Source organism: Vespula vulgaris, chromosome 15 (genome assembly GCF_905475345.1).
Source record: "Vespula vulgaris chromosome 15, iyVesVulg1.1, whole genome shotgun sequence".
Lineage (NCBI taxonomy): Eukaryota > Metazoa > Arthropoda > Insecta > Hymenoptera > Vespidae > Vespula > Vespula vulgaris.
In genome coordinates, this window is record NC_066600.1 from 1,678,169 (window position 1) to 1,690,972 (window position 12,804).

At 29.5% G+C, this 12,804-nt stretch overlaps 1 protein-coding gene and 1 non-coding gene across 3 annotated transcripts in view; one reads left to right on the plus strand and one right to left on the minus strand.

The window, feature by feature from the left end:
* Nucleotides 1-1,507: 1,507 nt before the first annotated feature.
* The window catches only part of LOC127069291 (voltage-dependent calcium channel gamma-7 subunit), a 34,585-nt gene continuing 23,288 nt past the window's right edge, over nt 1,508-12,804 (minus strand). Inside the window, exons 5-10 of one of the 2 annotated variants that reach the window (XM_051006132.1) lie at nt 10,762-10,905; nt 9,785-9,873; nt 9,346-9,501; nt 8,830-9,045; nt 8,243-8,436; nt 1,508-4,433 (exon numbers count right to left, since the gene is read on the minus strand). In XM_051006132.1, the coding sequence (XP_050862089.1) occupies nt 8,254-8,436; nt 8,830-9,045; nt 9,346-9,501; nt 9,785-9,873; nt 10,762-10,905 (788 nt within the window). In that variant the 3' untranslated portion in view covers nt 1,508-4,433; nt 8,243-8,253. Of the gene's footprint in view, nt 4,434-8,242; nt 8,469-8,829; nt 9,046-9,345; nt 9,502-9,784; nt 9,874-10,761; nt 10,906-12,804 lie in introns of those variants that run through there. The other variant, XM_051006133.1, reaches the window with a different exon arrangement.
* On the plus strand, nt 6,429-6,500 carry Trnad-guc (transfer RNA aspartic acid (anticodon GUC)). The gene has a single exon. It is a non-coding gene; the product is annotated as a tRNA-Asp (tRNA).

Sequence of the window (12,804 nt, forward strand, 5' to 3'; positions counted from 1 at the left end):
TAATTTGTTTCTAATTTATCGTGCGATTTAATTTCTTTTGATTCTTAGGATTGATTTATTTCTTTTTTTTTTTTTTTTTTTTTTTATTAAACGCTTTATGAAATTTTGATTAGGCCTTACTAATATATATAATCGTCATTCGTCATAAATATCGTCGATATAGGTGTACCTACTTACCTGTGTAATTAAAATTCAGTAAAAACAAGTCTTCGACTTAAGTTACGATTTATCTTTTATAAAATTTTTTTTTCTATATATAGACGGACAAGATGATTCGCTAAATTTATTAAAAATAATTCTCGATATAATGATGTTTTTTGAATCGTTTTTCTTTTTCTCTTTTTCTTTCGTTTTTCATAACATCCCTACAGTCGTAAGTCCGATATGATTTTGTCTTTGATGATCTCACGAGAGTGTGATAGCGAATATCAATAAATAATAATTTTTTTAAATAAAAAAGTATATATTGCATTAAATCGTCTGCAATTGTCTGCAATTAACTGCAATTAAATTATCTGCAACTTCTCGCCTTTACATTTATTAAAAAAAAGAAAAAGACAAACAAAATAGACGATTTCGAACAAAATCAATACTAAATGAATATTAGAGTTTACTTTATAGTTTAATTAACGTCCTATCACATTCTTCAAGCTTTTACAGAAGTCTAGTAAATTTATTTCGCATTTAATAAGAAGAAATTCTTTCGAACTATTCAGATCTGAGAATTAGCGAATCACCCTGTATATATGAGTTATTCGTATTCGTATGTTGTACTAGCATACATCTCGACGCCCTCTTAATCGATACACTGCCTCTCCGTTATAAACGTCGTGAACGTTTGCCGGAGCAACGGCTAAGTATTAACTTGTGCCGAGAAAATATTTTCAAAAGGAAAACGAATTATATTACTTTTCTATTTCGTCGACACACGACGAAATAATAAGCGAAAGAAATGTAAAAAAAAAAGAAAGAAAAAAAATATGTTCTATCAGAGGATAAACCAAAGTCTTCCTTAAAGATTTCGTTTTTGGAATGACGGTATCTCTAAAATAAAAATTAAAATAAAAAAAGTTAAAAAAAAAGAAATAAAAGAAAATGCAAAAAAGAATAGATTAACAACGTTTACGCAATCATATCATATTTTCATAATTCTCTATGAAGAAAAATAAAAATATTTTATCTAAAGGAATGTAAGAGATAAATCTAAAGCAGATGATCGGTTTGCGATTGACTTGGGTTACGAAGAATGTCTGATGGTTGAAAGTTCCTTCGTTCGTTCGTTTCTTAATAAAAAATTAAAATGACTGTTCGATCGTCCTTACATAAAAAAGACATTTACTTCTCGTGTATATATAAATGTAATCACACATTTTCTCTTTCACACGATTCAAATAAAGTATGTTTACGTGTATAAAGAAATTTGTTTCTTCTTTTCTTCTTCTTTTCGATTATTTCGTTTCGCCATACGGAAATAATTTGATTAAACAAAGTAATTCAACTTCGTTGCTCGCTTTGATGAACCTTTATTGTATAAACGGTAAAGTTTGGACAAGCTTATCACCATCAAGGACAAACAACAAATTTACATATTACGTACTATTAATTACGTATTAATTTATAACCAATATTTGTTAATTTATCGCGTAACGAACGATACCATGATCGTATCATCATTATCGAATTAAACGAGAGATTATTATTTATGTACTTAAAAAATATGTAAATCACGCAATAAATTTTATATTATTTCAGTTGTCGACAGTGACTGTTATTATCGATTACTAAAAAACCTTTTATATAAGTAAAACAATGTATGTTATAAAAGTACCCTGATACTATTGATTCTTTTATTTTATTTAATTTTATTTTTATCTTCTTTCGTATTATTAAAAAATTGTTTTAAGATTTATCAAATTTAATGGCAATACATTGTATGATACGTACGTAATAAAATGAAAAGAGAATATAATTTGGATCGACGTTTTTGACATGTGTGATCTTATTTATCGCTTTAATATATTGGCAAGTACTTGCTTATAATCTAATATTAAATTGGCAATAATTTTTGTTTCTTATAAAATTTCAGCTTATCGCGCATTATTTGAATATTTATATATAGTTGACAAACGCTTCTGATTAATTACACGATTATTACAGTAATCTCTAGATATATACGATTTTAAGAGACTCTGTAGATTTCGTAAAATCTTTTAAAAATTATTTCATAAGTATGTAAAAACTTATTGTGATTGGTTTTTTTTATATCTTTTTTTACTTTTTTCTTTCTTTTTTTTTATACCATATCGAAGTCTTAAAATAGTATACAATCCGCGTATAATTTATTATGCAATTTATCCTGCCTCCTGTATATATATATATATATATATATATATATATATATATATACATACATATATATATATATATATATATATATATATATATATATATATATCGGTAATACAAGATAGAAATCGTATGCTTACAATTAGTCCGCGCGATTTAATCGATACACGATTTAATATAACGAAATAACAATAATTATCAACAATTGCATGCTCGAAGAGATTTTTTTCCTTCGCATAATTACACATTATTCGCTATTATCACGAATATGTATAAATACATTTTTGCATTACATTTGAAAAGCTTATTTCCAAAACGTTTCAAATTCATTGATTCATTATAAAGCTGAGAAAAATCACAGTTTTCTTATTATATATTTCTTAAAAGGTTACTTAAATATAATTATTGAATATTAATTGATATGATATTTTAATTTATTATCATATAATTATTTAAAATTCAAACGCAATCCTGACACAACCTAATCCGCAATCGCTTTCACCTCTATCTCGACTCCTATTTATTTATTTTTTATTTTATTCTTATTTCTCTCCTTTTTTTTTTGATAGAAAAATCTTACAACAATAAAGAGAAAAATTATTTATTCTGGGATATAGATCTCAATTTGATCTGACGAAATAATTTTTATTTTAGTAAAGTATCGATTTAAGACGATTTGAAAATAGGCTCTTCAATTGAGTCCGAAATAAAAATGAATCGTATCTAATATTTTTGAGTATCTAGAATCATGTCTAGAATATATTTTATCAAGTGCCTCCGTTCATAGCAATAAAATATTAATAATAATTTATATATATCGAATGATTCGTAATTGTTAATTTTACAGAGCAGTCAGTTGATTCTAACAATAAAATGTATCACCTAATCTCAGTTTCAGTCGACTTTAATACCTGAGTATGTAATATTGGAAATAACTTCGATCTACGAAGCAGTTGGCCATTCTTTTTTTTCCTTTTTTTCTTTTTTCTTTCTTTTTCATCGTAGTATTCGAACAAGATGAAAGAAAAGACAAGGAAAAAAGAAAAAAAAATAAATAAATAGTCTTCCAGTTGTAAATTAAATTCTGAAAAATAATATCAGAATAAATTCGTATATATCTTAAAAATTTAAGCGGTCGTATATTTATATTACAATCTAATTGCATTAGATATCTAATAGGCCTCCAACATAATTTATATAAATTTTTTTTCTTATTATTATAAATTTCATTAATCATTTGAATACGTTGTATCGAATCAGAAATTTCTACATATTAATATTATTTTATCGATGAAACAAGCAATAGTCATCAACACAAATATGTACGTATACATATATATATATATATGTATGTATGTATATTTTTCATAATGATTATAGGACGGTTCTCTCCGATACGACGCAATTAAACGATCTTTCAAGAATTATATATGCGATCAAATATTTATTCTTATTATTTATTACTATATCTATATTATATATGTATATATATTTATGTATATATATATCTACATATATACACGATTGTATATGAAAAAGAATAAGAAAAAAACGGGCAGTTGTGTAGCTTAAAACAATTTGTATAAATATGGCAGATCACACGTAGAAATATAAATTAATAATTATTAAATAATAATATAAAATCGCACGAGTAAATCGCATCTCTCTCTCTCTCTCTCTCTCTCTCTCTCTCTCTGTCTCTATTTTAGGTTTTCTTCTATTTAATTATCCTTCGACGTTTACGAAGAGTATTTCCAATTAAATCGTACGTCATATAAATCGTCACATTACGATATTTCTAACACTTTTGTTCGGTCGTTTATCGATTAGTTCGAGAAAGAAAAATAACGATCCAAATATATTTTTAAAGAGTCTAGAGCACGATTTTCGCAGTTGCCAAAAAGAGATTACCGTTTTCCTCTCACGGCAATCATTTTCAGCTTTTGTCCAACATGGACTCCTCTTCTTCCTCTTCCGTACATTCCTCCTCCGCTTTCTCATCCATTTTGTCGTTGTCGTCGTCGTCGTCGTCCTCGTCGTCATCATTCACGTCATCGTAGTCGACGTTTTGCACCAACCTCGCATACCTATGGTGTGTGTGTATATATATATATGTGTGTGTATACATATATACACACACACACATACATACGTATATATATATGTAGATATAGATATCAGAGAAAGGTGGATAGGGTAGATAGATGAGTAGAGAGAGAGAGAGAGAGAGAGAGAGATAAACTGAAAGACAGACAAAGAGAGAGAGAAGGAGAGAGAGAAAGAGAAATGCAGACAGAGAGAGAAAGAAAGATCAGATAATTAGAACTTTTGAACGATCAATTTGTGGATAACGAAATTAGAGAGAATTATTAGGCTAGACGTCTAAGAATTTTTATACATATATAAATTTATTATATGAGAAATCGAGAATGTTCGTCGTTCTAATCAAATTATTATTAGAATCCTATGAAAATTTATATTTTCATACGAAAGATACGATTTTTCTTATTTTCACGTTAAATTGTAACACGGTAATACGTTATTTTGCTCGTTTCAAAGATTCACGTTCAACCGGAATCGGACCGCAACATTTCCTGAATTCTAAATGGAGAATTCCAGAGACAACGAACGACATTGAACCAACGGTGGGATAGTAATAAATTATGGCCGAGGGACGTTTTTGTTCTCTTTTCCTTTTCTCGTTTTTTATTTATTCCGTTTAAGTTTGTATAGAACTAGGAGAAATATAGTACCTAGAACATGATTAAACGAGTATCAGTTATTTTTAAAAAAATATCGTCTGTACTTTATGAATATATACTTTTTATAATAGAATAGAAAAAAGAAAATTCTATTTCTTTTGTTATAATACGATAGAAGAAAGAAAATCTAAAAACAAAATGTGCTACATGGTTTCTTAATAGCGTGCTTTTCGTTCGTTATTAATCCAGTTATATAATTAAAATAAATGTTACTTCATATAATTAAAATGAATTAAAATTTGATTTATAAAATGTTCCACTGAATACAGCGAATCTGTTGAATTTTTCGATGCTATTTTAAATATGGATTTAATGTAAATGAAACGATTTGAAAAATATAAGAAAATCAAGACAAAGAAACGAAATTTAACAGAACTAATCATTGAAACGAGTAGACAACAGGAGAATAGAATTTGCATTAAATGAACTTGTCATGAAAAGAAAATTGTCGAATAAACACGCATGTCATTCTACGTTGTTTCATGTTTGATCAGGATTCAACGTAACAGAGGTAATAAACACAAGAAAAATAAATTTGTTTTATTTACAGGAAAGTTTTGACAGTCAATAAGTACCGAAGTTGGTTCAGAAAATTTATCAGCGATAATATTGACATATTAGATATTGTGCAACCTGTTGAATCCGATAATGATGCTTTAAATTCATTGGTTGAGTTGGATCCAAAATGGACCATGCAAGAAATAGCTGACACATTTAGAATCACTAGGTCAATAGTGCAAAGATGCCTTCATGAAATCGAAAAGTTATCTAGATTCAATTCATGCGAGTTTTTTTATTAATGATCGAATAAAAATTAGACAAAATATAGACAAGATCAGTGAAGAATAATTCACACAAATTACGTCATTGACTAGACAACGAAGTGATCTATTTCTTAACAGAATCGTTATCAGTGAAATAGTTCCTATATCTACACCAACTTGAAGAAAAAACACTTCAATCTGTAGGCGTTCTTAAGAGGCTACGAAAAGACGGAGACCAAAAATACAAAACGAGCTATGTTTATATGTATGGAAAAAAAATGTTGATTGCCACAATATATTTTCGAAAATTATCAATTTTTTCTTTTCTTTTTTGTTATACTGATTCAGTATCCTAATTCAAGTTATAGACATATAATGAATTGAACATAGAGATGTAATACTACTCTATCTAAAATAAGACATCAGTTCTTCTCGAGTTTATAGTAGTTACTGTCTATTAATAAAAAAAAAAAAAACTAAGTGTCGATTCTGATATAGTAATTAATACATTTTATACCGTTTATCTACCGAAAAAAAAGAAGTTTAAATATCTTCGTCCTCGGTAGTATAGTGGTTAGTATCCCCGCCTGTCACGCGGGAGACCGGGGTTCGATTCCCCGCCGGGGAGGATTTTTTTTTATATGCAATCATTTTTGTTTTATTTTTTTTATAAACATCGTTACCAGTATCTTTCAACAATTATAATCCATACCTGAGAATAAAAAGATTTTCAGTGTCGTTCCTATATACATATCAAACATTAATTATTGTAGTTTTAATTACTAAAGACTATATACGTTTTTTAAGATTCATTGCAAATATTGTTGCAGTTTTCTCTTTTTTGACATTAATAAGCGTATACTTAAAAAAAAAAAAAAAGAAAAAGGAATAGTTGGTTAAAGCACTGCACTGTACCGCACTGCACTGTACCGCACCGCACATCCAGAGAATCCATTTTTTCGTACGGCTATAAATCAATGAACTTCCCTCGAACCAACCAGTTATACCGACATCTAAACCAAACCTGACCACCAGACATCCGAAAAAGGTGTGGTATTTTGCATTTGATAGAACCAATACCAACATAATTCATTTCGAGTTGTTGAAACCGAGCGAAACAATTAACACTGATGTTTATGGTCAATAATTAGAACCAGTTGAATAATGAATTGTTGGAAAAAGTACGGGTCAATGAGGAAAGCGCGTCATACCGCAACACGATAATTTCAGATTCTATGCGGCAAAAACAACCCAAAGAAAGATGAAGTAACTTGGTTGGAAAGTTTCACCGCATCCCGTCATTTCATATTCATCCGATATTGCACCATCGTATTATCATTTGTTTATATCTACGAAACATTCTCTCGAAAATAAAAACTTTCCGCAATGTCAGTGACTTTCAAATTTATCATGAATGAAATTTCTCATAAAATTCACAACATTTTTGTAAAATAGAGATTGAACAATTTATAGATTGGACGACAAAAAATCGTGAATAATAATAATGATGATGATAGAAAATAAAGTTAAACGCGTACGAAATAATTGAAAATTACTTATGGATACCCATAATATATTCTGTCCGATTTCTTCCCCTATAATTACTAGGATTCATTCATTAACAATAGTTCGATGTTATTTGCGATTTAGTCGATGTAATTTTAATACTATTTTCACCATCTTTGACCTTGAAGTAGACAAATCTATCGGCACTTCAGTTATCGGATGAAAATCTAATAGAAACTATCGTAATTTAATCTATGATCGATTAGATTACAACTTTTTAATCGAAGATCAGTATTAAAGGAGAAGTTTAATAGCAAACTTCGTAGTTATCGATTTGCTTAGAATCGACAATCGATTAAATCGAGCCAAAGTTTTAATAGAAAATATTTAATGTTAGAAAAGATTACAAACGGAGATTCATTAAAATATAGATACTTCTCAATGATTAATATTTTGAAAGGCATTAGATAAACAAGAAGCTTGCGTCTTAATATAGATATTTTACATAAATTAATTAAAAGAGTTATGTACCTACCGGAAAGAAATAAAATTCTTTTTCATTAAAAACAATATTAACAGGACACTACTGTAATGAAGTTACAGTACGTGTATATGAAGAATAAAAAAAAAAAAGAACAAAAAATTGTGTTTTCTCCTTGGATTTTCAATGACGTATCACAATCCATCCCGTTTCGCAGGATCCTTACTCGGAATACTGTATATTGAAAAATGTCACCAAATTCTTAAAGCACGCTATTCAATTCGTTTTTATTTGTAAAAAAAAATCGAGAAGGCACTTTCGCGAGGGCGTTTCCGATAAGAGGTATAGTTGTTTGGTACGAGGAAATGGAGAAAATGGAATACCTGACGCTATATCAGACGGGAGTAGTTCTTCTTAGAGCTGCGAAGGCCCAGTCGGTACCTCTAACGGGTGTAGGCGGTGGTGCTGGATCCTCGAGGTCAAAGGTCACGAACTCATGCCGGACGCTTGGACTATAATCGGTGTCGGGCTCTGGTACATCCTCCTCCTGCTGCAGTATGTCCGCCGTCGTGCTCACCTGGAAGGTCGTTTTCGAGAACGAGTAGAAATCTAAAATGGAGTATCAAATACCGGATTATCACCGGTTGCTAAGGTTACCGACACGATCTTCACCTTCTTCGTGGAAGAACTAGACTCGAGATAAAGGAAGAGAGAAAGAAAAGATAAAGATAAAGAGAGAGAGAGAGAGAGAGAGAGAGAGAGAGAGAGAGAGAGAGAGAGAGAGAGAGAAAGAGAGAAAGAGAGAAAAAGAGAGAGAGAGAGACAGCTTGCTAAAGATCGAAACTTCATGGAGAACGAGCAGCCAAATATTAGCAGATCCTGATTATACGCGTAGTAGTATCTCATCCTTCGGTTCGTTGTTTATTACTTTCGATTGAAGCGAAACTTTCCGATTCGATTTATCCCTTACCGTTTGAGCGGTGAGATCTCTTGGAAATTGTCTGACGGTGTAATCGTAATGATCCAAATTCGGCGGCGGTGGTAAAAACTCGTCGAAATCGACGTAATCGACGGAATCCCTCCCAAAGAAGTATCTCTTTTGATGTCTCTCGCAGATAAAATTACCATGGCCCAAAGCGGCATGATTGCCGTGATGTGCGTGATGATTATCCAAGTGATAGACACCCTGGAGTCCGTCCGAACGATTGATTCATTGACAATAAAATATGTTTTCATTTAATTATTTTTAATTGAACCCGTTTGACATTGTAATTGTAAAGGATTTTTAATTTTTTGTTTCGTTCTTCCGCTTCTTTTTCTACTTCTTTTCTTTTTTTTCTATCTTTTCTTAAGATCATCAATTTAATCGTTATAAAGTGATCTAGGTGTAGACGTGAGATTGGACGGGATCTCGTGAAACAACAACAATGAAAAAAAAAAAAAGAAAAAAATGACAAGAAAAAAATACATAGCCGATACTACCAACCCCATAATTTTTCCGCCTCAAGTCCTTTCGTACCAATTCTCGCTGGTGCCAGGATATATATAGAAAAATGGCGTATGTACCAGCCACCTCGGTCGTGATGAAGCCGCTCACATATAGGAGAAAGGAAAAGCCGTATCTATACGTAAAAGGAGGTCCCTGCAATAGCAAAAGTACCAAGTAATACATATGTATGTATGTATGGTACGATATGGTATGTATGTATGTATGTATGTATGTATATATATTCGCATAGAGAGAACTTATGTAATTTATATCTTTTCACCTAACTCCAATTTAATTCGACTTAAGTGCGTCCTTAGAAATGCCACTTTTTCATACGGGAGAATAAAAAGACGTTTACTTAGGAAAAAAAAAAAGAAAAAAAAAGAATAAAAGTGATAAAAAACAGGTACAAAACGATACAAATAACATGATTTACCTGAAACGACGATCGTGGCCTGAGTTTGCTGCCAACTTCGGCTTTAAAAATTGATATGTACATGACCATTCCAACCAACATGAGTAAGCCTGTAGGAATAGTCCAAATTTAACACATGCGAATCATTCTTTCGATAAAATATTTAAAACGTCGCTTATCGATATTTAGTTTCTATGACGTGGAATTATTTCAAATTTAATCCAGTTTAAGCTTCTCTCTGTCCAATCAGAATTAACGAATGAACAGTACGTAATCCTTTATATGACTGCTATATACGATAAATGAAAAAATTTATAATCCTATACGAGGGTGAAATTCTTTTTTTTTTTTTTTTAATCAAGTCACCAAAATATCGTGAAAACATTTTTTAAAACATTTTTAAAGGAAATTTTGAAACAAAAATTGTTTGGTTTCGAGTGATGGTGAATGGAAGTCGAGCAAACATAACAGTATTATTTTTGTTCTGATTCGATGGACGTTTTCTAGTCTACAACCTTTCTAACACTATCCTATTTTAAGTAAAAAAAGAAAAAAAGAAAAAGAAATGAATAAACAAAGTTGACGTTGAACAAAAGAAACAAAATCAAATAAATTTTATTTCGATCTTTTTTCTTTTTTCTTTTATTATTCTTCGTTTTATTCCTCCTTTTCTATTTTAAAAAACGTGTTGTTTTCGAGATATTTTTACATGGCACAACAAAAAAAGAAAAAAAGCAATCTCACCCTGTGAAACACATAATAAAGGATTATTAAATTCTTTATTAAATATCGTCAAACAGTACATAGAAAATTTCTTTTCTATCACTTTTATAATATTACCTACTCGAGCTTACATTAATGGATCTACCTTTACAAATGATTTTAACAAAAATATCATCATCTCGTTTTATCCTTCTCTTTTTATCCGAGTATATCCTCGTCCAATTATCTCCTCCGATATAACTGAGAATTTTTATTTACCTTATCCTACGACTTACCTGAAACTATAAATACTACCCCAGCTACGAAGACGCAAAGTCTGTGCCTCGGATGCGTAATGTGTGCGGCGAAATAGCAAACTTCCGCGATTACGAGCAACGACGTCGCCGCAAAGAAAAACATAGCTGACTTTGTAACTGCATCTGGAATGGTGAAAAAGAAAATGCAAAAAAAAAAGAAAGAAAAAAAGAAAGACGAGGTAAGTCGAAACGTAAACGATGAAACAATCGTCATTAAAATTCATGAATTTCCACGACAAATAGACAGAGAGAAAGAGAGAGAGGTCTGATTCTTTGATAATATTTTCCTCTTCCTCAAAAAAATAAAAGTAATTTATTCAAAATACAAATGAGATATTCGAGAAAGATTATTAAGTGGTAAGAATTTATATAATTAAAACTTAAAATAACTGCACGTTTATATTATTAAAATTTTACATTTATAAGAGTTTTCGAATACTCAAAGAAATGATAATAGATATAACTTCTTTATTTGATTTTTTTCCTCTTTAATACATATCTCTTCAATAAACGTAATATTTCATATCTCCTACTTTTTTGTTCTCTTTTTTTTGAACACGGCCGACTCATTTGCAACAATTTCAGTAGCGTATAAAAAATTTCTCATAACTCACATGAATATAATAAATATCGCGAGAAAAGATTCGTTCAACATAACTTTTTACAGAAACGAAATTTTTATACATTTGTTACGAATTTTCATTCGGTTTATCAAGAACTTTATTTGAATTATATTTATATCATGTAATGTATGTCATTTTAAACTATAATATGATCAAACATCTGCGATCCTATAAAGAAATGTTTTTAAATAAATGTTTTTAGCTTTCAACGGGTATATAGAAGAAAAAAGTATTCCAACTATTTCATAGAGGACGATTTTGTCAAGGTACAAAAGTAACAAAAAAGAATTTTTTATTAAATTGATATTTATTACACTCCAATAATTTATTTTATCTCATTCAAAGAAAAAAAGAACAAAAAAATATATTGAAATCAAGAAATCTATATATCATAATGAAACGAGTAAAAAATTTGTCATATTTTCCTCCGAATTATTGCAAAACGATTTTTAATTTTCTCAATACATTTCCTATGACTAATAAAAAATTTATTACATGGCTGAGATCGTAGAGATCTGGGATAATTGAAAAAAAGAGAGAGAGAGAGAGACAGAGAAAGAGAAAAAGTCATTTTGACGAGATATTTAAAGCAAAAATGAAGATTATACCATGAACGTAGTGAATGCTCGCTTTCGACTACGTAAAAATTTTAATGTCAATAGAAGAGCAATTTTAATTCGCAATAAAAAAAATTTCTTTCCCAACGAACATAATTCAGAAATGAATCAAGAAAAAAATGATACCACGCAAAAATCTTTTTCGGGAAATACGTATATTGACATTTGCTTTTTGAATATATAAAATTATATAATATATATCAGTACGTGTATTTAATATATTTTAGATTTTGCATATATAAACGGTTGCATCGACCTAAAAAATTAAAAGAGAAAAATCGTTTTATCAAAAATATTTGTATTCGACAGTAATATCCTTTCTTCAAAAATTTCATTTAAAAAATTCGAAAAATTGTCGATCTTTTAAATAAAATATTTCCACGTATTATTAAAATATACTTTACAATTTCAATAAATACATTTTGATCCTTTCGTAAATTTTGTAACATAAAAAGTGTTTATAACAAGTTGACCATCATTTTCAATACATTTCTTCGAGCGATTAATTTGAAATTATAAGAAGGAATTTTAGCATAATACAAATACAAATATGTATATAAAATTTTATTATTCTTGATAAAGCCAATTTGTCATTAAAAAAGAAAAAAGGAAAAAAAATTCAAACATATCTATACAAATTCAAATTCGTTATAATTTCTACAGAATTCAAACAGAATTGGAAAATTCCATTTTCATCAGAAGTTATATAGTGAGGTAACATTTTTCGCGCTGTTGATTGAATAAAGCATTCCCTGCGGTCGTATCTAAAAAACCAATATCGT